General features: G+C 34.0%; 1 protein-coding gene across 3 annotated transcripts; it reads left to right on the forward strand.

Moving 5' to 3' along the window:
• The first annotated feature begins 1,103 nt into the window (after positions 1–1,103).
• On the forward strand, positions 1,104–24,643 carry LOC132912800 (uncharacterized MFS-type transporter C09D4.1-like). 3 transcript variants are annotated; one of them, XM_060970559.1, is made up of 10 exons: positions 5,898–6,174; positions 6,504–6,862; positions 12,146–12,394; positions 13,792–14,013; positions 15,222–15,446; positions 17,542–17,683; positions 17,796–18,001; positions 18,221–18,324; positions 18,406–18,516; positions 18,860–24,643. In XM_060970559.1, the coding sequence occupies exons 3-10, from the start codon at positions 12,314–12,316 to the stop codon at positions 19,119–19,121; spliced, it is 1,353 nt and encodes a 450-aa protein (XP_060826542.1). In that variant the 5' UTR covers positions 5,898–6,174; positions 6,504–6,862; positions 12,146–12,313; the 3' UTR covers positions 19,122–24,643. The 3 variants fall into 3 exon arrangements, with proteins under 3 accessions (XP_060826540.1, XP_060826542.1, XP_060826541.1); XM_060970558.1 differs by having other exon boundaries at positions 5,898–6,862; XM_060970557.1 differs by lacking the exons at positions 5,898–6,174; positions 6,504–6,862; positions 12,146–12,394 and adding an exon at positions 1,104–1,254.
• The last annotated feature ends 1,893 nt before the right edge of the window (positions 24,644–26,536 follow it).

Raw genomic sequence — 26,536 nt, forward strand, 5'->3', positions numbered from 1 at the left:
GACAAAATGGAAAAAGCGAAAATGGAAAATGGAAAAGGAAAATAAAAGGTTAAGGTTGGTGGAAGTTAGGATCAGAGAAGAAGTTGAAATAGAAAATAAATGGAAAAAAGAAGTGGAAACGAGGTTGGAATCGGCGAAAAGGAAGAAAAATGAAATGAAATGTGAAAGGAACGAATCGAACGAAATGACAATAAATAAAATAAAATAGAAAAAGTATAAGCATATGCTATATAATATATAAGATTTAACAGCAAGTTATATGGTGTTTTAACAATGAATGAATTATTACATGAATACAAATGGTATTTTAATAGTAAGTTACAAAAAGTTAAGCAACGATTTCAATTTCCTATTAGAAACTTTTAATTATTCTCAAGACTTGGCGTTTTAATTAACGTTTGTTAAACGTTTCTTCTCTTCGCTGAGACAATATAGCTTGACTTAATAGCAGCTGCGTTAATTAGCAGTGGAATCATAGTTCGATAAATGTTGCCAATATAAGAGAATTCGTCAACGCCCCGACTCAACGTCACAGTTCACCACACTAATCAAATAATGTGAAACTCGTATCAGTCGACAAGCCTGCACCCGTTTCAGACATTGTAAACACGTTTCTGCTAGGAAAATTAATATTCCAGTTCGGCTCTGCTTTCCTAACAGGCGCGGCTTCGCACAATCGTCATGGATCTTCGGTTATAATCAATCGCTGCCTGTCGAACGACGAGACCGCACGTTCCGACGACTAAAGCTCGCGAACTTTCGTGATCCTGCTTCGTTAAAGTATCCACGGTGTCAGAAACTTTTCTTAAAATTTATTAAAACGCACGCTTCAAGCTTTTCTATTAACTCCAGTTCTATTAACCTTATCTTTACTCGAATCTTTAGTAGTTTCACGTTTAAAAAATTACCAAATTGTAAGAAAACGTGGAGATTCCTACGCTCGGAACGATCGTCTGGCCTTGGTCGATCTTGGTTCTAAGAAACGGAAGCGAAGACGCTCGAGGGTGCCATAAATCAGGTCCATTCCTTTGCTACATTTCGTTATTTTGCCTACGAAAGCTTGAAGCTTTTTAGTGAAGAAAATTCGACAGTTGCAAAAAAGCATAAAGCAGGAGTTCGTTGATGAAAATCGAACGTGTGCATTCGATGACGAAGAAATCCAAAACGATGAACGAAATTGAAAAAGATGTTCCAGAAGAATCGACCGGTCTTCTGCACCCTAATCAGCATTCTCATCGAACGCCATCTCCTCAGGTATGAATTCTTTTTATTTTCATTACTTTTTTGTTCGATTAGATAAGCGCCTCATTGAGATAGTCTTGCTCGTGCGACTTTCCTACTGTTCGTAACTTTTATCAGCAACGACGTGGACATAGACTATATACTGTACACATATTGTATACTATGCACTTCGTGGAATCCTTGGAAAGAAACTTTTCTATTACTGCGATGTGCCGATATTACTTCAGACATTATGAATGTTGTCCCAATTCCTTGATAATCTTCAATTAAATAGAATCATACAATTAATATATATTAAGATTTTAATCTTTTGTTTCTCAAAGTTGCGCCTACCATAGAATCAGAGCATTTTTATTTCATTGTTGTAATTAATTATATTTTTTTCTATTCTTTCACTTTCCTTTATTCTTCTGCCACGAAGAATGGAATAACAAGGAAATACTCTTAAAATATAATTATTGCAAAAATTTGTGATACTACGCAAATAAGAAATCTGCCTTAACTATTTCTATTAACATTTCCTTTAATCCATCTACAATTCGATAACATTCGAAAGCGAAGAATAATCTTCCGTCGAAGAAAGTTATCTGGAAGAAGGTATCTCCAAAATACAAGAACCATAACAAAAATATCACGAAACATCGTGGTGGACATTGCACAGATAAGAAATTTATCTTATCTATCAACTATTATTTAATCGATTTTGTATCAAGGAAAAAGAAAATCTTCCGTTCACGAGTAGTGAAAAAAAAAAAAATCTCCAAAATATAACCACAACAAAAACATCATAAAACATCCTGATACTCAAAACACTATATAGATAATACTGTCTATCCTAATTCTCCAATTACTTAGCTGAAAACAAAATACAAAGAACCGCAGGTAATTAAGAAGTTCCGATATCGAAGTTTCCTTTAACAATATCAAACATCGATTGATCAAACGAATTTTTCCTTGTTCATCTTTTGCATACATGCACATACATCCTATACATATACAATTCTTAGGTGCAGAAAGAGAAACATTGCATAACCGAAGAAGAATAGCTCAACATCAGGTAACATAATTTATGTCGTGTAATACGCCGCGCGCATGAGATAATGAAGATACAAGTTTTGATCGTCACTAAAATGTTTTATCAATGACGCGCCTTATCACGTAGCCACTTTGGTCGTCTGGATACGAGTTTAACAAGGCCGAGTGGAATCCAGTAACAGTGGCACAATAATAATTGTTTGAACATATTGCGTCAATTGTGAGAGACAAGTCGAACCGAACGTGTTTCGACAACGTGACTCTCATTTGAAAGATAAAAAAGTATTTTCAAAATAATTTCAATACGAAACAATCGACGTAAGGGTAGAGAAATTGGTTTGTTTTAAAATATTGGTCTCATTGTGTATTATCTCGATTTATCTTAATTGAAAATCGAATCTCTTGTTTACCAGAGAGATGCTTTTTGTGTCGAGGCGAATTTATCCAGGTTTCTAGCACGTACTTGACTATTTCTCATCTCTTTCTTTTCCTTTCTTTTGGTTTTTTTATCTCATCGATGATATAATTTTTATCTACGATACAAAAAAACAAGCAACAATGAAACATTCGTCACTGGCGAGTGGTCGAGGATAACGATAAGTGAAGAGGATTGTTTCGTGGAAAATCGCGTTAAGATCATCTGATCGGCTGTGATTCTTGAAACAATACGATTACTCAGAAATAACTCTCGAAATTAATTAAAATAGATCTTCCTAGATCGATTATCCTAATAGATATTTGGCTTATAAATAATTAACGACGATAAATACAGGAAACATATTTCCTTTTTGGAAATTAGATTAAATAAGTTACAATAGATAATTAGATTAACCCAAACGTGACTAGTATACTTACAATCAGATGATTGCCCATCTATTTCATTTTGTAATTTTTTCGCTTCAAATTATTAATTTAAATTGTAAATGAAGGAAAAGTGATATTTCTTTTAAGAATATCATTAGAAAAATTTTATATATCTCACATTCTTTCCAAGATTGCATTTTTTTTTTTTAATACTCTGAGAGAAATGTATTTTTATTAATTATCAATAAAACGAAAAAATATTTCTTCTGATATTTTTATAAAGGAAACATATGGCAATAAAACTTCAATCTAATTTTGTTAAAACCGGATACGTTTATCGCTTCGCAAAATAATATTTTGTATATGTAAATCGAGCGTAGAAGGTATATATTATATTACATTTTCGTGGAAGTTTGATTAAAAGTCAAAGAATTTTCACGGTTTACTTTCGGTTAGGCGCGATTGCTACATATCCGCTCGTTGATACGTGATCGACTGTATTCACTGACAGTAAAATCGGATTTGCGGGGCTTAGGCAGCGGTATTCTTGGAAGATCCTGTTTACTCGGTTTACTATCACGCTGCGAGCACGAACCGGGCAATTAGTGAATTCATATCGCATTGTATACTGCAACTGTTGCTCGTTGTTTTTTGTTAACAAAGTCTTATACCGATAAAGATCACGATAAACAGCCATGCCCTGCATGTCATCCAATGGTTTAACCAACCGATTCTATGATTTATACTTTCTTTGATCAAACGAGTTTTCGCACAAAGAAACTGTATTACATAAACATTTGCATTGTTTATAGTATCCACTATATTTGTATCATATTGACATCGATATGATTATTCTACATTTTTCGTCTCTTTCTCTGTTCTATTGTCACAAAGTAGAATGATTATGTGTTTGGTCAGACAAGCGTAGTTAGAACGTTTCTCTGTATATTCTCAATGTTTATATATTGTCCGTTATTTAAAGTATTCATATTTTCAGCGACAATGTATTTTCACACCTGATGGCTTCTTAATTAGAACTGTTTTCATGAAGTAAAGTGACTATGTGTTTGATCAGACAGACAAGATTGAAACGTTTTGATACGTGTTCCGGATATTTATAAAATAATTTTTCTTTTGAAGTATTAATTTTTTATGACAATGTATTTTGCAGCTGACAAGTGTTGACAGAATCGTTTTTAGGAAGTAGAACGATCAGGTGTTTGATCAGACAGACTAGATCGGAAGGCTTCGACACATTGTTCTTGAAATTTATGTAACAATATGTTATCATTTGCAGCGTTAATTTTTATAAAGTTATTTTACAAAATAAGTAATTTTTGTCTGTTGATTAAACCGAATAGAAACCGAAGCTCGAACGTGTTTTGAATTAACATTAGCAAGATAGAGATATTTCTATTTTTGCATGAGATTTCACGCAGAGTTGTGGCAAAATTCAAGTGTAGATAATTCGTTGTGTTATTCCAGATGATTTGTCCATTGAGTTTCATTGTTAAAAGATTCATTAAATATGCGATAATTCGCTGCTCGTATGCTTCACGTTGTTATCGTTCGGCAGCATTATCTTTACAAATGAATTGTTTCCTACTTACGGTAATGTTATTGTTAATGTGTAACGTGGTTCAATGTCGAAGCTATCGCGAAGTTTTACAAAAATGTATCAGCATTAGGGATTATTAGGCTACTCTAATTCGAAGATAATCATTTCAAAAAATCGGCCTTTCTATTACTGAATTGATTTAACAACGTCATTGATGTGCAGCATTGATTTTTCCAAAAACATCGATTTAATTATTTAATTATTTGTGTTAATTAACTGATTAAGAAAAGATTCGTAGATTATCTAAATAATAAAACAATTAAGGACATCGATTATCATCACGATCGAAAAGTATCACGATTTCAAATTAGATTAAAATTCTATATGTACAGACTAATTTTTTTTCTTATCATTTGATAGATTAAAAGTTGAAAACGAGAAATCTCAAATCACAAGACGTGTTTATAGTATCGCTAGAACAACACGACCTATCATGTTTTGTTTCAGAAACTGCCAAAAGAAAAATTTGTACTTTCTTCCCATGCTTTTACCTAAACCCATTATATTCGTATCTAATACCAACCATTCGAAGTCATCCAAAACATTGTAATATTTTCCTGAGAGCTAAAAAGAGGGAAAGAAGCTGATTCTGGTATAATACGCTAATCAAATAATACGTTCACGTGTCAAGCCATAAAATTGACAAATGTTTGTGTAAGTAAAACATTGTACAATATTTCTGTTCTGAAATATTCTCCTGAATCTCCTTAAATATCTGCCAAAGAAAAACAGGAAAGAGGACTTCTTCTTGTACATCTTCAGTGTATCCTATGACCTTTGTTCTCGTCCATATGAAAATTGCTCTTCTCTCCTGAAACTAGAAACGAAACTAGAAATCTTCAAATGAATATTTTAAATTTTCATGAAAATGTAGAGGGTATAAAGAGAATTCTATAAAGCATCACTAAGACTAAAAACAAAAGGAAAAAGGAAATCTCCTATGTATCTCTAATTTGCTTCAATCCAAACAGCCTAATACGATATATATCAATGTTACCTCCAGCTGATCGATTCGTCAAATCTTTTAGATCTCCGAAATCGCGCAAGGCGCCGCACAACTAACGAAAAAATGACAAGGATGACACGTCCCTTATCGCGGCACGGGTGATCGCGGGCTCGAAAATCTCGCGCAGAAGCAATGGATCGAGCCGTGTTCCGTCGATGCGCGCGAGGCCGCTATCAAACGAAGGACGTGTAGGTGGTGCGAGCCGCGGCGAATCTATCGGATTTAGTTAATGTCCAGCGCTCCGTGGACTCGGATGTTGCATCGGCTGCGACTAGCCATGACAGACGAGCTCGCCTGACTGCACAAAACAGCGCAAACGCTTCTATTCCTTTCTGCAACGTTTTCTTTATTTTTTTATATAAACCGCACGAAAAGAAATCAACGAACCTGTTAACGTACATCGAGTAACCTGTAGCCCAGCGGCTGATCGATAATACACAACAGAGAGAAAGTTAGAGAGAGAAAGAGGGTAAATTTTGCAGCTGTATACACTCGCTTTTCCATACGGAAAATTGTGCGGAGAAGCATAATTTAATCGAAATAAATAATTGCCAAAATATATTTTATTTGACTTGATTTTACGAGCAAAATCAATTCCGTGGAAAATTGGTTAAATTAATTGGATAGAAACTAATTCTGGAAAGAAAATTAATCGAAAGGAAAGTGACTCTGAAAAATATTAATCAGGAACAATTAAATTCTGAGAAATCATTCCTGCGATCCATTACATCGAGCAATCCTCTCTCTTTCTCTCTCTTCGCTAACAGAAAATTAATTTTATGTAATCTTTTTTATTAGCTCTTCGATCATTTTTTGAATGAATTCTTTTGCTCGAGATTCGATTGTCGTTTGATATATGCCGGTGATTAATCACGAAAAAGCTACGTATACGCGTGGCTTAACGATACATTGACGTAGTTCTGTGACCGGCACAGAACATTCGCGGGATCCACGTGGACTCGACCGTGCGTTTTTGCGTCTTGCATTCGCGAATTGAAACTAGTCGCGGATCGATCGTGACTGAAATTCAGTGAAAATTGGTGAAAACACGCTAACGTAACTTTATGTGATACGCTGAAGACCTAATCTCGAGAGACAGGTGTCTTTCTTCTTCATCGATCGGCGGATCCACGAGGTCATCGCGTTTCATCGTTCAGGTAAGTTCAATTTTGTATGATATTTTACTTCCCGATAGTTGAAACTTCTTGTTTCGGCGAAAGGAAAAATGCTTCGAAGCAAATGAAGGATATATTAAATAAATTATTGTAATTGACGTTAAAGTCGCACTTGAATGGTACGTTCTGTAAGGTAATGTGCATCGATTGTGACTAAAGGTGCGCCAACCGCGCTGTTGAACGTAATTACGTTTCAGTCTGATTATAACCAAAGGTTAACTAAGAATAATAGAATTTTTAATTCGCGATAGCTACGCGACACGAAGAGAAAATCTAATCTCTGATATAAATAATATGGTTACAAAAAAAGCATTTGCACGTTGTTGTACTTTTTGTAAGATTTACATAGATCTATGTATGTATATATATTATTGCATTGAAATGTGGAAAACAAATACTTTTTATAACTACTGTGTAGTACATGTCAATTATGAATTGAATAAAACAGTGCGTAGAAATTCGACGAATAAAAAATGAATTTAATGCTAAATTATAGAGATTTCTATTTATGACCAATTATTCCAATCTCAAAAAACAAATATCGAACTTTCTCCGGCCGTTTATCTTGCGTATCGCGACAAGCTTTCAGACCACAATCCTTCAATTGTTTCAAGCGACACAAAGAGATCGCGATAAAAGAAGGAAAAATCTACGACACAATGCTGCTTTCTCTGTCCTTGGTCAAATTCTCTAATGAAGAAAGTAAATAAAACACCCGTCATAAAATTTCCAAACGAAGAAAGAAAGTAAAGTAAATATTAAAAGATCAATTCGCTCGACGACCAATTAGTGGCACCCGTGGCATAATTTAAAAAACAAATGCACAATCTAAATTACTCGAGTCCCGATAAATATTCCACGATATCTGCTTTAAAGCTTCGATATCTCATTTAAAAGGAGGTTGCTTAATTTCTCTATATCTTTGCTGCAACCATTTCGTGATTCGTTCATTGATCATTCGAACATTCGTCGCACGATCGTTTCATTTCGTATGCAACGCTGTTAAATTCCTCTGTAAATTAATGATTCATCAAGCCATTATCTCAACCTGAAAATTGATACGGTTTGGAACTTGTTCGAATAATCGTATTTGTCGAAGTGTTGATGGGGTTTCATCGTAAATTCAAATTGAAATTTGCAATTCGGCTAGCGATGTCGCTATGGTAGAGGCAGGCACGTTAGATGGTTCCTCTAGTTCCTGTGATCCTTGACCTTAAAACCTAGTATTCCGGACGAAACTCGCGTTGAGTCCTCGAACGACCTTCGATCCACTTCCTATGAAACGGTCGTCGAGTTACTCGTTGCATTAAAAGCATCGTGTATCTATTGGCTTTCTTTAAACGTCAATACATTTGTCACCTTTTACTAATTAAATTATTAGAGTTTGAAGAATGTGAAAGAAACAAAAATATATCGAGCTTTTAATATTACGATTTATATTCCGCGAACAGTTGTCTAAACATTGGATATATCGGTTCAATCCGTGGTTTTTCATTTATTTTGGGAAACATATCCTTCAAAGGCGAAGGTTCTTTTCGCGATATTTTTTTTTCCGTTTCATACATATTCAAGATGATAATTATGTTGATTTACATTGTTTGTTTGTTCTCCGATTAACACTTGTGTCATACGTAACGAGGTTCGTTCGTATTCGTCAATGTTCTATTTTTATCAATTATCAGCCAGATGATAGTCGTTTTTTCTATCTTTCAACCGGAAATACTGCATTCATAATTTAAAACAGCTCGTGCTCGAAGGAACGATTCCACGTGAGAATTTATTCACAAATTTTTCCGTATACCGAGCCTTGTGAATTTTCAACTGGTTTTACGAAACAAAGATTCATCTTAGAAGCAGAGATTCTAACGAGCAATAATCACGACAATTATAGTTAATTTCCCGGAATTTTCGTAAGTTAAATTTTATGTCTCCGATCTGAAATACCTGCTATGTAGCTTACAATATTTTATCAATCGATAGATGCTGATAAATCTCTACTTTTAAAATTATTCCTATCTGAATCTTTATCCGACCAGATTTCTTAAACAGCTTTTATAAGAATTATCCTTATCTACTTCGCAAGGAGACCTTGCGAAACCTTATACTCTACTAACACGAAAAAAAAAAAAAAGAAAAAATAATGATATAGGCAGATTGATATAATTCTATAGAGTTAACCATTTTTTGAATATATTACGTTTCTTATACGAAACAGTTTGAAATTTCATTGGCGCTATTATGAAACAACTACGATGATTATATCGATAAACTTTGAAAGAAATCTGAAAATAAAAGGTATTTAGTGCAAAGTATATATTTCGCGCAGATGATAAAAATATTTAAATACTCAATTATCTATTTGTTAATAATTGTGGATCTTAATTGCCGAAACACTTAGAATTCATATTAAAATAGTTTTAGATTTACTTAATAAACGATTTCCAGGATCTTCGTCGATATACATTTGCACGCGTCTCAACACTCTCTTTGTCTCACCATCTTCCATACCACACTGCCAACGGAGCAGTACATTCATCCATTTTTCTAGACGACGTGCACAGACATACTTCCACACACTCATACTCACACAAGTGTGTTACCACTACGCGGTCAATCTAGTCTAGCACATAAAATTATACATATTTCAATATTATTCTATTAATAAGTCTGAATATTCCGACTAATACTAATATAATCTTTTTATTGAACATCTGTTTGCTGTAAGTATCTTCTGTATAGTAAGTAATAATTTCTGTATACGTGTTTCGATTAATTTCAAAATCAATATAATCATAGCAGCCGTGTCTCATTGCAATGCTAATGGAGTTCCAAAATGTTTTACTTAACCCGTAAAATACTTTTGTGTATTCACACTGCATACTAATTTCCTATAATATACGTTGACAGTTGGTAGATATCAGGTATGATTTTCAAATCAGTTTCAAATTCCATCAACATAATCACAACAATCGTATCCCATTACATATCAACGAAATTTCACAAACTATAACGTCTATATAAAGACACCTATAATGTATTTATACTTCTATGTAAATAATATTTAAATATTTTCTTGAGCCAGTGTATTACGAACGCTTACGTACGTTGTGTGTCGGATTTCCAGCTAGCTTAATTACAATAAATGGGACGAGAACGATCTTTTGCACGATAATGAGCGCGAGGTCGAGCTACCAAGTTATACGTTCCGTGTTTGAGGGCCATGTGACCCGATCCTCCTTGGCTAAATCAGGGTTTTCATCGTAGAAATATGGCTCCATCATCGTTGACCCCGTGCAACCGTCACCCTCTTTTATAGACGAGATGAATTTCTATATCCCTTTGTGTCGAATTCTATGGAAATTCCAGCGTCGTCGTAGCTGAGATTATTGTATCGCGATCTGCAGGAACTTAAACGCAAGAGAAATCGGGATGGAGGAAATCCGTCGAGAGAGCTAAGGCTGCAGAAAGTTTGTAAATCAATTCAGGTTCCACAGTTGTCAGATGCATAAGTTAGATTGGAATGATTTTTGGATGGTGAACTGAGGTTTGAGAGAAGCTCGGTACACGCGAACTCGAACATGAGGAGTAGACGAAAAGTCGAAGACTTGTCAGTCTTATTGCGACGATGTTAACACTTTACCGACCGATAGCCGATTAATCAGTTTTTGTCGCCGATGCTTACCGATCGACAGCCTATTAATCGGCTTTATATTACCGACAATTTTTCTCATTAATTGAGTAGTAATTTGTTATTTAGTACTAAGGTACCTTGCTCAGTTGCGTCAATTGCGTTGCTTTGTAAGCTCCCACAGTTTTATACCAATTTGAAAAACTTAATGTTCGCGATGATCGAAAAGAATGGTATTGGAGAGTCCAAACCGAAACAGAGCCGGCGCCAGGGAGAATCTGCGCCTGAGCTGCCGGTCGGACGTGCATATGCTGTTGAACAGCTAGCGGTCAGTAAAGTGTTAAGCATATGGAAGATCAGAATTTCAAATTTTTTAATATTCCAGAAAAAAATTTTGGAGACTTAGTATGTGTTTGAGAATTTAAGTTTAGGTGTTCGAAAATTTAAATTCTGCAGTATTTGTTTTTAGAATTCTCAGGTACCCGGGAATTTAGGCTTCTGAGAACTCAGATGCGAGAATAAATTCGACAATTTTTTAATCTTCGAGCTCTTAAAATATTCGTAAGTTTAACTTTCAGAATTTTTTACATACTCAACAACTTCGGGTTCAGAGTATTTTTAAATAATAGTAAAGTTGGAAATCTCAGCAAAGATTCTTCTGCGGAGAAGCTAAATTCAGGGACACTTCGATACGGAAAAGTTTACCAACGGTTTATCGATAAAAGGTGTATCACAAACGAGTCGCGAGTGACCCAGAATTTCGCTAACAATCGTTGAATACACAATTCCTACAACTCAGGAGACTCAAATGCGGAGTAATATGACTGATAATTTTATTCTGCTTGTTAATTACTCATCAGAAGACGAACTCACATTGGAAATTGAAGGACGATCCTTATAAATAATTCAGTGTTTGTTCATTGAACGTACGTCTTGTTTGTCATTGTTATTGTAAGAACCGGTTCATATCACTCGCTATGAATTACAGATGCTTCAAAACTCCTTCAATCATGGTTCACGACCACATTTTTCAAATTCATGCACTTTTTTGTCCAAGACGATCGTGTGATTCTATCGTATCTATAGTATCGTATATCTATCTATTCGTATCATAATTCTTCAAATCTTGAATATATCATAATTTTCAAGTTACAATACGTAACAGAAAAATCTTGTTATTAGAAAGGAGAAGTGAAGGAAGAACACTTTTGGTCAAGGACTCTGCAAGAGATCTTCATATACATTTTTCCAACATCTACGTTCGAATTCATTATTCGAGTTTCCTGTTAAATCCCGAAGGGCGTGTTAGCCACTAATTGTTACTTTAAACCGCGCGGAATCATTAAATTTTCCATAATTAGACTTACGATGGATTATGATTATAGTGAATGAAGAATCATTCGTTGGAATTTTTCATCATAATTCGTCGGAATGTGTTTCTTGATTCGTTATAATCGTATTTTTTAACGACATCACGAAACTGGTGAATTTTCCACCTGTTTTACGAAAACAGAATTATCTTAGAAATTCTAACGCACTTAATTTTCTTGCAATTTTTACAATTTTTCTCTTTCTCGACGATTTTCTTGTTGTGTCTCGAATAAAAGTTTCAATGCTTGTTTGTCGATCTTTTTCAGAGAGCAAACTCGATGAAAGACAGAAGGGCACTTGAGAAAATAGTTGCGAAGTAAATACAAGAAGATCGAGGAAGTGAAGGGGAAGTGAATCGCGGAAATTAAAGGATAGTAACTCGAGGAAGTGTAGTAGAATCGATTTGGAAAAATTGGTAGAAGGTTCGCTGGATTATGGAACAAGAACAGGATACAAAAATGAAAAGCTCGGCGGACTATGTAAAGGCTATTGAGACTGGCGTTCAACCGTCTCAGGTGACTACATTCTCTGTGAAACGAGAGCTGCTTCTAAACTTTGGCTGATCTAGCGGAAACTTGTATTTAGTATCTTGTACAGTGTGTTAATAAATTTTATTACAAGCAACGAGCCTCCGCTATTCTATTTTTAAATTATTTTTCTTTCTCTTTATGAAAATCGAATGTTTCTTTGACGAAGATACTTAAAAAATACTGGGAAAGATAAGCAAGGAATTATGTTCAGAGAAGGGGATTTGTTTTAAAAGATTATGTTTAAAGACATTTAGATTTGGGAAACTTCGATGGAGGAAATTTAAATTTGGGAAAAATTAGATGTGAGAATTCTAGATGCAAAGAAACTTGCGATGAAGGTAACGTAAGTATTAGAGAACCTAATTTCAATGGCTAATCATAAGTGCAAAGAAACTTAAGTCACACTATGTATTTCATTTAGATACTTGAGAATAACTTAAGTTCCAGGAAGTTAAAAGTTCCAGGAAGAAAACTGGACCAAGATACTCTAGGTATTTGACAGTTCAAAGAATTCTAGGTGTAAAGAAATTTAAATTATTGTACAATTAAAAAGTTAAATTATAGTATAGTGAAAATGTAGATTTAAACGATTTTAGCTATAACAGGATTTAAATTACAGTATTTTATTTACATACTTGAGAACAACTTAAATTCCAAGAAGTTAAGAATTCCAGAAAGAAAATTGGTCCAAGATACTCTAGGTATTTGACAGTTCAAAGAATTCTAGGTGTAAAGAAATTTAAATTATTGTACAATTAAAAAGTTAAATTATAGTATAGTGGAAATGTAGATTTAAACGATTTCAGCTATAACAGGATTTAAATCACAGTATTTTATTTAGATACTTGAGAACAACTTAAGTTTAATACATTCCAGGAAGAAAATTGGTCCAAGATACTCTAGCTATTTGACAGTTCAAAGGATTCTAGGTGTAAAGAAATTTAGATTATAGTACAATTAAAAAGTTAAATTATAGTATAGTGGAAATGTAGATTTAAACGATTTCAGCTATAACAGGATTTAAATTACAGTATTTTATTTAGATATTTGAGAACAACTTAAGTTTAATAAATTGCAAGAAGAAAACTGGACCAAGATACTCTAGCTATTTGACAGTTCAAAGGATTCTAGATGTAAAGAAATTTAGATTATAGTACAATTAAAAAGTTAAATTATAGTATAGTGAAAATGTATGATTTAAACGATTTCAGCTATAAGAGGATTTAAATTACAGTATTGTAAATATTTGAGAACTAAAGTTCTAGAAATTCCGGGAACAAAATAATTAGTATTAAAATGATCCAAGAATTTACATAAGAGTGTAAATTTGACAATTTTAGCATCAGAAAAGGTTTCTAATTTAAAAAACAATCTTTTCGCAGGTTATTGAAACAACGGTGTACAAACGACGATGGGCTATTCTAATGATCTTCGTGCTGTACAGCGCCAGCAACGCGATGCAGTGGATCCAATACAGCATCATCGCGAACATTATAATGGTCTATTACAACGTGTCCAGTTTTTCAGTTGACATGACTAGCATGATCTACATGATAACTTACATTCCGTTCATCTTTCCAGCGAGTTATCTGCTCGACAGATTCGTAAGTGCGATCACCAAAGTTATGTTTGATCAACTTCGCCCGTTTTATTTACAAAATCGTGTGGAAAAATTGATATTCTTAAATCGCGTTTATCTATGCGTGAACCGAGTTTATCGTAACTGAAATATTTCAAATCAGTTAATTTAACTCGATCGGAAGTTTAATCTAATCTGCTTCGTTATCGAGAGCGATATCTCGGAGAATATCTTTATATTTATATAAAAATTGGATTTTTCGTTCTCGTTGCATTTCGAAAGTTGCTGACAAAGAAATGAAAGAAAAAATGATCGAAGAACGTACAAAAATACGAAAAAGTTGCATTCGATTTTTTTTTCTTAACGCCTCTTTCAATTATTATGTATTTAATGTGCGTATTATACTTTAATTGGACTGTAATCTGATTCTGAAAATGATTATCTATCTCTTTGTTTTTTTTCCTTTCTTTCTTTAAGTCTTTTGGGATGTTAGCTCTTTCGAAGCGTAAAGCATTGACATCATTTATAAGGGAATTTGATTATATGCTTTGAGGATTAGTGGATCAGGAGTAGACTGTAAATTTATGTGCGGAGGAAGATAATTCGATTAAACAGGTTGAGTTTGTTAAGTCGAAAGATTTCGAAATACAAGAAAAATATCGTATTTACCATTTCGGTAAAACAAACGTAGTAATTTGAATTGATAATTGTTCTCACCTCGCTTTATGATCTTTGATGATCATAATGTCGATGATATCTTCGTACGAAACGACAGATTTGATTATTTACCTACAGATGTCTGAAATTAAAAATTATTTGCAGTAACAAAATAACCCTTTATCAAAAATATGAACAGCGAAGTGTATTAAAATTCTCGTACGAACATGCACTTTAAATACACAACAAATTAAATCTACACAATTTTTCCACTCGAAGGTCAATAATCTTATATCAATTTTCTCTAAAACAGATAAATTTATTTTACAAAATTCCTCTGTTCCAATAATATTTTGGAAAATTTACATTTCTTTAAAGAATATATTTTCTTCTCTTAACTTTACTAATAATATCTCTCTTCCTAGCGTTAATTTTCCTCGTGGTAAATAACTTCATAAAAAGAATTCTTCCACGTTCGAATAAAATTCTAAAAAAAGTCTTTCGTTTAATTATTCACTTTGTAATATTTTTCTCTTTTTTTTACAGAAAATAAATAAAATGAATCGCTGATTTCAGGGACTCAGGTTCGCAGCCTTGGCAGGAGCGATCGGAACCACGCTCGGTTCCTGGATAAAAGTGTTCAGTGTGAGTCCAGATCGGTTCTGGATTACTTTCATCGGTCAAACATTCGTCGCTGTGAGTCAAGCGTTCGTGCTGTCGGTGCCAGCACGTTTGGCAGCTGTTTGGTTCGGTCCGGACCAGGTCAGCAGCGCGTGCAGCATCGGCGTTTTTGGAAATCAGGTCAGTCACTGTCGGATCGAAAAATTTTCAGCTAGCTTTGTATCGGCTGCATGCTTCGCAAAATTAAAATCGAATGGATACGATGGATATTGATAGTAGCAGACCGAAGAATCACCTTTTACAGAGAAGATGAATGTTTTTACACGTTCCTTTTGGAAGATATTTCAAAATTATTCCGAGCCAACCTTCTACGGTCTTTCAATATTTCTGGCCTAATTTTGCTTCCATTTCGATAGATGAAAAATGTCAATCTTTTAAAAAAGTTCTAGGAATATCGAAACAAGAATTTATACGTATTAAAAATTAAAATTTAAGAAATTTTCTAAGAAGAAAAAGTACGTCCGGAGTAATTTATTAACAATTTAATAAAGTTGAATAATTTACTAAAATCTCTAACGCGAAACATTTCAACTTGTTAAAGTGTTTAATTCCACAATCTTTGATCTTGCACATCCTTTTCAAGGTAGCTCAAACGTGATACCTCTTACGAAACGAGTTCGCTTTCATCATGTCTATTCCCCACAACTCAATTCTGGAATACGTAAACCAATTAGAATTACTCGTTCGAAAATTAACAGCCAATTATACGAACAGGCGAGTGAACTACCCTTCACCAATTAATTAGTGCACTCTATTAACATGGTCGTTCCGAACGTCGTTTTACATTCTACTTCATCTATGTACTCTTTCAAAGCGCTATGCTGAGAAAGGCATTCCACATTATCATATCAATCTATTGTCTCAATTACCGTCTCAAAAGTCAGCGTCCATCAATTTACGACGATGATTCCTTCACTTTAATCGATTGACCGTGGTAACAGAAATGCGTATCAAATGCACATGATTTCCATAAATGGAGTCATCAGTAAGTGGATCTGTAGGACTCCGTGGTAGTTATTAAATAATGGTGGCGATAAATGGAGCTCGAGTGTACAATACCTGTGTGGTAGAACTCTATTTGGAGGGACGGCTCGTTGAAGAGTTAAGCAGTGATTAGATGGGAAACAGAGTCGAACCGTGCACCCACGTTTCATTTCGTGGCGGCATAAGGGGATCCTGGACCCCATCCAGCGAATTAAAGAACGACCACATCGCAACAAGTTACACACCCCTTTCCCGGGGAGATAATCTGTTCAAGGTGCATTGTCGACGAGATTACTTTGTTACGAACTGCATGCCTTCGTGTGGACAAAGATTATTTAAACTTCTTTCTGCTTGAAAGATTTATATTTTATCTGCGATGTTTTTCCCAATTTCTGTTTTCTATTTGAGTTATTGGAGGTATTGAGTTAGTTGGGAAATTTAAAGTTGAAGAGTAATACAGCTTGTGAATGTTAATGGGTAGGTGAAAAAGAGATTTATATGCAAAATACTATGCGAAATATCGAAAATACAGTATTCATGGTTATAGTATTCAGAATGGAATTTCCATTCAGATTCCATTGCTTCGCTTGACGACGCAAAAGTAAAAAGCGTACATCGCCTAAAAATATAAATTATATATTTGTATTTTATGCCAAATGATTGTCTTTCGTCTTATCAAGTATAAAATATATAGAATACGATAGAATATGTCGATAATTAAAAATTAATCTATTTTCCAACTAAGAAATGGAATATTCCGCTTGTCCTCTACGAAATGGAGCACGCGATAAAATTTTTATTAGAAATTCCTATTTGCCGTATGGTATTAACGAAGAATATGCGATGGCTATCGTAAAATTGATATAAATGATCGTTGACCTTGCTATTTATGACGTATCACCGCCCGTACAAGTTCGCCACGGTTCTCGCAAGCTTTCGAGAGCGGAACTCTCGTCGGAATCGGTCGTGATGAGCTGAAAAGAATAATGATCTGTCACTTCCTTGGAATAACAACAATGGGCGTCGAGCATCTCTCCACACGTCAGCAATTTCATTACAAAACTTCCCTACCAAACATGCCACTATAAATAACATTCTCCTTTTTCATTTGGAAAATTTCTATCATTTTCCATGTTTGATAATTTCCATTTTTATTTTTAAAAGGAAGCTGACTTTCACGTATACTTTTATTATTTATAGGAAATTGGAATAATCGTTCCGTTATTTTCAGTTGGGTATAGCAATCGGTTTTCTCTTTCCACCGATGCTGGTGCAAAACAGCGAAGATCTCAACGTAATTGGCCGAGGACTGCACGTGATGTTTTATATCGTCGCTGCTTTTACCACTACTATTCTGGTTCTTATACTTCTATGTGCGTGTAATAACCATAAACTTAAGATTGAAAATTCCTCGAAACGATGTTTCACAGCTAAACGAGATTGCTCATGGTGTGGATAAAAATAACGATAAAATTTTTCTTTCAGTTTTCAAGTCTGAACCACCGATTCCTCCGAGTCCAGCGCAAGCTGTGCAAAGGGAGGCTGAATCCACGGGAAGCTTCTTCGTTTCTGTGAAGAAACTAGTCACAAACACGGGTTACTTGTTATTGTTGCTCAGTTATGGCATCAACGTGGGTGTGTTTTACGCTATCAGCACACTCCTCAATCACATAGTTCTTCAATATTTCCCTGTGAGTCTTTTCACTTCTTTCCTTTATTTATTACTTCCTTTGATTCTCATATTTTGTTTAATTAAAAGGCAAATTTTACCATTAATATTATCGTTGTATTTTTATTTATTTTCCGCTCTAATTGTTCATATCTTTTAATTACATCGAAGGACATATATCATTGTTATGGAATTTCAAAGTTATTTAGTACATCGGTATTGTCTATTCACAAATATTTAGAATCATGAACAAGACGCTGGAAGAATCGGCTTGACCATCGTGTGCGCCGGAATGTTGGGCTCTGTGGTGTGTGGCATTGTACTCGATAAAACGCACAAATTTAAGTGAGTAAATCTGACAAATACATGGAACGAAGGAGCGTGCTTAACAGGTGGCCTGAATTTCAATTTAAAATCTATTTGCAGAGAGACAACATTGGGTGTGTATCTTCTCTCATTCTTTGGCATGATTATATTCACGTTCACGCTAGACACCAGTGAAATATATGTTATTTACATAACAGCTGGAATGTTAGGGTAAGTGCAAAGCTACTACCCCTCTGATATTTGGAAATATTATTTAATTTTAGAAATCACTTCTATGAATTTTAATATAGCAGTCTTATGCGACTGTAGCTGAGGTATTTTTAGTTTTACTTTTACTGAAGCATTCTGATGTATGCATTTATTTAATCTAACATACAATATTAACAGTAAGTCATTTTATTCCCATTGAAATTCCCCTATCCAAATGAACAATTTCCAATAACCCCCAACGATTGAACAGAATTCTTTAAAAATGTTTCTAAATAAGAATTTTATTAAAAAAAAAAAAGAGAAAAAATTTTAAAATTCTATATTTATTTTCCAAATTTTCTAGATTCTTCATGACCGGTTACCTTCCCGTGGGATTCGAGTTCGCTGCAGAGTTAACATACCCGGAACCGGAGGGAACCTCCACTGGTTTATTAAACGCAGTGTGTCAAGTGTTTGGTATTGTCTTCACGATTTTCTACGGTTATTGCTTGAACGAGTGGGGCGACTTCTGGGCGAACATCTTTCTTTGTGGCACGTTGGCCCTCGGCACGTTCCTCACCATCATCATTCCCAACGATCTTCGAAGGCAGAAGGCCAAGTTTTAAGCGTTGATCTTTCGTGATCGAAGGTTAATTGACAGAAAGCCGGAGGAACGATCGACTAGTCTTCTTTGTGATCGATGATATTGCGAAAGTAGAGCTTCCGCGTTAAAGGATGATTATTTTTAAAGCGGATGAGACAGATGAATTATCAAAGGCTGATCAGAAATGGTTGATTTTGTTAAAATATTAGATAAGATAGGTCCTCACAGCTCACGTTTCTTGTTGTTGTTATTATTATTTCTTTCTTCTACATGCACGGTATTTCTTTAATTCACAAGTTGCAAGTAACTTCACCAGAATGTTTAAAAAGACTTCAGACATACAAGATGACAGGATACTGATGTATCTTCAAATCTTGATCATATAGATCACCATTAAGAAGAAATAAATATATCCAAATATCATTTTAAGCGAACAAACGAGGTAGAAGAGGATTAAAGTAATAACAACGGTAGTCTACATAAGTAAACAATAACGTTGGGCATGGTTCATGATCTGAAATCGTACTGGAATATTTCACGTAGCCTGGTAGCTGAAGAGATCAGAATAGATTTACGAATGAGATTAATCGTGATATCGTTGACTATTCGAGCTTAGAGAATCAATGGCCTATGCTCAGACATAGTTTCTTTCCTAATGTTTCTTCTTCTTTGTACTGTGGCGACTCTTCAGTATTGTGGAGTGAACCTATTGAGTGTAGGTAACGTGTGGAATTCCTCTGTTGCGTTTTAAGCGAAGGAAAATCGAATGTAGAGCAAGCTACAGAGCCAGTTTTCACGTAGTTTTAAGGGTCAGACACTCTCATCTCGCTATTCGTGTCGTTTGATGATTCCAAAAACTTTCGCCGAAGATCCTTTCTTCTTTTACTTGTAGTACCATCAGTATTAATGCCATTCAGTGTTTTCTATGGCTCTGTTGGCCATAAGTATTATTATTGTAAAAGTCTAACAAATTTTATTTTATTTAATACTGTAGATTGTGTGATGCGAACGAAATAACAGACTTATAGGGGAGTAGCAAGAAAATAGAAGCAGCGAATTTGCACTAAATATTAGAACATATCATAATACTTATGGCAGACAATGTATAGCTCAGACCTCAAACGATGCGAATTACGACGAGAGAATTTAGCGTTATTACGATTGCCGTTCCGAATGAAAGCTAGTACTCGCTGAAACAGCAATAAGTCGTTGAAGATAGTATTTTCGTGAAAGTCGAGGAGGAACGGAAGGAATAGTATCGATAATAATGATACTTGTAGCGAATAGATCATTCCAGAAATATTATCGAGATGCTGTGCATCCGAGCGATGAGTAAAATCTACATATTCTTGTTACTCGTGTAAATGTTTTAATCAAATACGTAGAGTAGATCTCTAAATATTGATCTTTGTGGCGTACAAATTTACCAAATTATATTTCCTCGATCGACGTAACTTATGCAGAGTGTATCGTACAGATGTTAATAAGCGTTCGTGGAGTTGTTTGATCTTCAGTAATCATACTTAGGATGCTCATTCGCGATAAAACCGAAGCAATGCAGAAGATATCGATGGAAGGAGTATTTTTGAAACGCAAATGAGATAACGAATGTTACATATTTGTGGAAAAAGTCTTTCAAAATTTGCAAATTTGTCTTTTAAAACTTACTGTACTCGTATCTAGAAATTTACTGTAAATGATTCTATCAATTTAGTTCTATAGTAGACCCGAGTGGAAGACCAAATGACATGGAAGATGATTTCAATAGGATCGAGTGGTTTTTACGGTCTATCCGGTTTAATAAGAATTTTCGATAATTCAATGACCCAGAAACGGCGCGAAATATGCGACCCATCGAAGGAGCAGATCGCTCCACTAGCACAGAAACTCGATTTACGAGGTGGTCGCCTCAAGCCCCGATTAAGCTTGCCCGAAATTATCGAGGAAAAATTAATTATCGCGCGAAGGTCAATTTGGACAAGCTAACAGATACCTGAAAATCAATTTTTCTCCTAGTTGAAAGTGATTTAGGGAGCGTTGAAATGTCATTAGACTTCGGATTCTATTTTAGATTACAGAGAATCGATGTTGTCGTTATTATATAGAGCTAGATCTAGTATAAAGCATTTCGCCGTTTCGAATATTTCCTCTAACAGAACAAACGACAATAATCGTAGCTACGCGTACAAAACGAGTATTAAGAGAGACATTGTGAAACACTGTAGTGGTAATTGTCGTAGATCACCGATGTGTGTACTACTTGTGTACTACTTGTGTACTATTTTTTATAGGATATTATCGTGTGTCCTAAAGTCGCGGGGCCAGTTGCGTAGAAACGAAAAAGATCGACAATAAATCTATCAGTAAGAGAAACAAGGATTTCAGATCGATAGAGATATAGCTTTCTTCTATTTTTATAACATTCCGACCGCAGAGAAATATTCAAAGTAAAATTGCACACCGTTTACTTTCGCTTGCGTTCTTAGATTTTTTACATTAAAAAAAAAAAAAAAGAAGAAAAAACAGGAAGAACGACTTGTTCTATTTTCTTCACTTGCAAAGATGCATTAACCACGATGAAAAATCTATCTCTCAGGAACAAAAGTTTCCGGAGCTGTTTGTCAATTAATTGTCACGAATTCTTCAAAGAATCGAAATCACAAAACGAATGAACAATTCGAAGATTTACAGATGTAGAGGCACACGTGTATGGATATATGTATATATTTTGTCAAATCGATGTGTATATTTCACGTGTGTATTTTATTCGAAGTCGTGTACGTCTCTGTGCAAAGCTGTTTCAAACGTATCTTTTATAGTACGATATTATTGAACAATATTAACGCGTTGACTGCCACGTGTTTTTGTACAAATGAATTTTGTACACCGGAAGCCGCAACAGATCACAAAATACTGCATAGCAACGTTTAATTCTTATAAACTATTATATTGTATTTGCGCAGTTTTCTCTGACAATTATTATGTAAGTCACTCACATTGAAAATTTGTCAGTCATAATAATCTATTTATTTGAATCATTTAAAAAAATTTGGTAACATGGATCACTGATGACCATCGTAGCAGTTAACGTGTTTAAGATTGTAACGATAGTTACCATATCTCGATGTAATTTAAAGACAATATTAAATGTTAACACGTGTCGAGTTTGATTGTTAAATAGTCTGCTAAACAGATGTACCGATAATCGATAATGAAGAGTTTCGAATGGTTTTTAGTAAAGCGAGCTTTTTTTGATTAAGATAGGTCATTCGTGAATACGTGCTTTTATTTCTATAGAGAAATAGGAATATCGAAACTGGAAGCTTGCTGCCGAAGAAATATGTAAGATGCGTGGAAGGTTTTATTACGATCTCGTTTAATTAATTTTGCTGCATCAGCAACGACTAACTTTTTTATTGAAACGAAAACTATACAACGTATATACTTTCGTATATCCGAGTGGATGTTTTATTAACTCATTAACGTCGAAACGGTAAAATAACGCATAAAGGTTATGTAAATGCAACATCACTGAAAAACGTGTATGATTTACGCGTTGCTTTGTCAAGGTAGAAAAAACTGTTAAAATATCAGATACTTTACAAAGTCACTATTCGAGTTAGAGACATGGACAAAATTTCCATGATTGAAGAAAAATGTGAAGCTATCGAAAAGCTATCACCTCACTAATTTCGGCGAGCTTGAAATATGTTATCAAGGTGATCGTTCTGAACAACTTTTCCCTATACATATAACAGGTGTTCTGCTCCAGTTTTCGAGTTATACACAAAAGCTCCTTTGATATCATATATGTACTTTATTTCTATATTTTATACAAAATTGTACATTAACATTACAAAGTACATTAAGATTGTATATTAGACATTGTAATTGAAAAGTGCTTGTTTAAACACTGAAAGTGAACTTACGCACAAATGTAGTCCAAATGTAGTCCAAAGTGTATCTGTAGAAAAGCACGTATGTGCCACCTCTTAGTAGTAGATAAAACTCAATGTTCCATTTGTTTAAGTAGATGACATAGACAAAAGTCATAAATCACTTAACTAACGTCTATTGGCGTTTATATTTTTTTCTATAGAGGCAACGTTGTAACACCATCTTCTAACGTTATTGTTAACTACTTAGAAAGGATAATTGCACTTAGCTACTATACTGTAGTATTCTCAGTTGGTACATTTTGATTGGAACATTTTCCAGTAAAAATCGAAATTTTCTTTTGCTATTCAATTTTGCCACTTATAGTGTTGTGTACAAGCACTCTTCGATTATTACGTGCATATGCGTGTGCGTGTCCAAATTAAAACTTTGTCCATGTAGTTGCATCGTTATCGGTAAATGCCTCTCATGGTAACCGAGCACGCTTGTAACAAATGGAATTTGACAAAATTTCTAATGGAATGCACATCGTACTTTTCGAGGGTAAATTGAAATTTTCTCTTTTTTCTAACGTTACTGAATTTTAATTGCTGATTTATATCATCACCGCCACTTAAATAACTTAACGCTACTTACTTGGAATTCAGTAACTGAAGCTTTTATTATTTCATCCCATTGTTTATACGTTACTATGAAGATAAAAAATGCGACGTTAAAATTCACGGGGAGATAACAGATTCGACAGGTTCACAAGATATATATGGTACGAAATATACCTTTGTGTATAACTTGAAAATTAGAATAAAGTACCCATTATATGTACAGGCAAAAATTGTTTAGAACGTACCTTTTCGATAGGTTACCAAAACAAAATAATTTATCATTAATCAATTTCTTCAATCTTTACAAAATCGTAGACTCTAAATGCGAAAAGAAAAAATAAATCAAACCTTTAGATTTTCTTTTCATAGTTACAATGTTAAAAGAATTCGATAATATAAATTAACCAAGAGAGTTCTAAGAGTCGTATTGCGTTAACCTAACATTAGTCGATAATGAGTTAAGCAAGTTAACAGTTATTGAATGACTGACTGGTTCGTTTTATTCTTTTCTTGCTCTCTTTTTCTCGGGATATATTTCTATTTACCTCCTAAGAATCGATCGATGAATTTTTGTCGTATTAATTTTTTAGACGAGAAAAGGAGAATAAAGTAAAAATGAATCGAGTTTGGAATATGATTCGTCCTTGATCGATCGACCAACGATATTATAGTCTTCCATTCTTTTTTTAATTTCGCATCTTCGAACGTCGTATTTATTATTCGTTGGCCCCTCTCATTTTGTAATTAAATTTTAAGCTCGCAACGCGTTTCCATTTGTTTCCTCCTCCCACGAGTGTATTAATTTTTATGCGAAATCGTCTTGTGCGTTCTCCTTAAATAGCAGGAAATGCGCACGACAAAAGTCAAATAAAAGTCTCTGTGATTGTTGACAATATCCGGTATTTGATTATCGTCTGAATATGTAGAGCGATAAGATGCTTCGAAGATTTAAAGCTTTAAGATTAATGTGTATGTTATTATTATCGTGTAGTCCCGTTACAAACAAATCGAGAAATAAATATATTGAGAAATATTTACGATACAATTGTGTCACTTTTATCGTTACTCGATTTTCATTACAAATACCAGAAAAAATTAATTAAAGCTATATTAACTTTTTGCACTCTGAGAATTATTTAATTCGATTGAATTCAGCACTATACTTTTGAAAACGAAATTTATTTATGCAGTAATCTTCTCCACTTTTCTATTTCTTCGTCACTTAAAAAAAATAAAAAAAAGTGCAAATTTTTTAAATTAAAAATTACAAACATCTATAAATTTAATTATACAGCAGTTTTCTTTTCTTTTTTATCGTTTTACTACTGGAATTAAATTTTACCGAATATCAATATCCACATAATTAATTATTAAGAAGCTGTGCAATTAAATATATTTTTTCAAAACATTTTTTTAATTAATTCCTTATCTTATATTCGTATCTTATATTCTTATATTCTCCTAATATGAAACTTTATTTTCGAGAGTGTTGAGAAGCGCGCACCTTTGAAGGCGCACTTCTAACAAGCATAACAGGAGAATATGAAACGCAGGCAACTTCATGACAACTTCTTTATTCAATTGTTCCCCTAGTAAGAAAATCGCAAGAGGGGGATAATAGGAGAACACGAAAAGCAAGAAGTTGTAGTTTAATTTCTCTGAACGATTATGTTTTCCTGGTGAGTAAGATAGACGCGCAGTACTAGAAAAGTAGAAATAAAATGGCGGTACTAGATGATCTCTTGTATCATTCTATTCTCCTGGTAAGAGAATTCATTTTTCGACGCTTGAAGAACGTCGATGGAAGCTTCCTGAATGACAGAAGAGAATATAACAATCGACTAAAATCATATGCAAAGTTATTAAAGATGTGTAAATATAAATGATTTGTTACATATGACACATATGTGTTAATATGTGTTTAGTAAAATTAAGGAAGACAGCAGTTTCTAAGTTTCATTCGACGTTAATATTTTGGTTAACATTCTCTCGAATAATAAAAAGGTATCGAAAATTGATGATTCAAAATTATATAATAATTTAAGGCAATGATTCCAAATCTGCGAACGTTTCATTTTATACTAAACACTAAGTGTGTTTAGAAAATATTTGTTAATAAAGATTAATAAATATCGTGATAATTTACGATACGATCAATATCAATTTATAAATTAACAAATCTATAAATTATATAATAGGAATAATATAATATATACATGAATTCTAGTCCTTCAACTGTTTATGTATACAACCTTACCGTCTATGGTCTCATTTAACGTCACGTTTATTCTGTCCTAAGCCAATATTTTCAGCTGTCACTGCTCCGATGATAGAAAAATGGTATTACTAGTTATCGATAATATACCGATGATGGATATACATGTTTTTGTTTTATGTTTAGATAATGAATTATGACCATATTATGATGTCTCAAAATTATTATTAATAGCATTGTTATTGACCAAGAATAAGATAGACCTTGAATAAATTACAAAATAATGTTCCACGACACAAGAAACTACGTAGTCCCCATACCATTTTAGTGTCACATGCGACATTATCGGTTTAGTATAGGATAAAATAGAGATCGATCTATATACGATAAATTTCTCCAATTATCTGAAATAGTGCCATCTATTGCTTCTTTCTCTCAGTCATTCAGCCATTGAAGAATTTCTTCCAAAACCTGACAACAGTAAAAATAACAAAATATTTTAGAATTCTTAAATAAATACTACTTATAAATACATATATTCGCGTTATTAAAAGTATGTGAAAATAATGAATTACTAATGTTACAGAAAGGGATCTGGGAAACGGACCGGCCGTTCGTACCCCGATCATGCAACTACAGTGTAGGTTGTCCGCTCTGTCGTATAACGTTAGAATAAATTGGTGGAAGTAGTGATTTGATTCCAAAATCGCAGGATAGAAGAGT

Source organism: Bombus pascuorum, chromosome 12, assembly GCF_905332965.1.
Source record: "Bombus pascuorum chromosome 12, iyBomPasc1.1, whole genome shotgun sequence".
Lineage (NCBI taxonomy): Eukaryota > Metazoa > Arthropoda > Insecta > Hymenoptera > Apidae > Bombus > Bombus pascuorum.

Coding starts and splice junctions, on each gene's coding strand:
- LOC132912800 (XM_060970557.1), top strand. CDS start 1,123: ATGAAAATCGAACGTGTGCATTCGATGACGAAGAAATCCAAAACGATG. Junction 14,014..15,221: donor GTTATCTGCTCGACAGATTC/GTAAGTGCGATC, acceptor CGCTGATTTCAG/GGACTCAGGTTCGCAGCCTT. Junction 17,684..17,795: donor TCTGGTTCTTATACTTCTAT/GTGCGTGTAATA, acceptor TTTTTCTTTCAG/TTTTCAAGTCTGAACCACCG.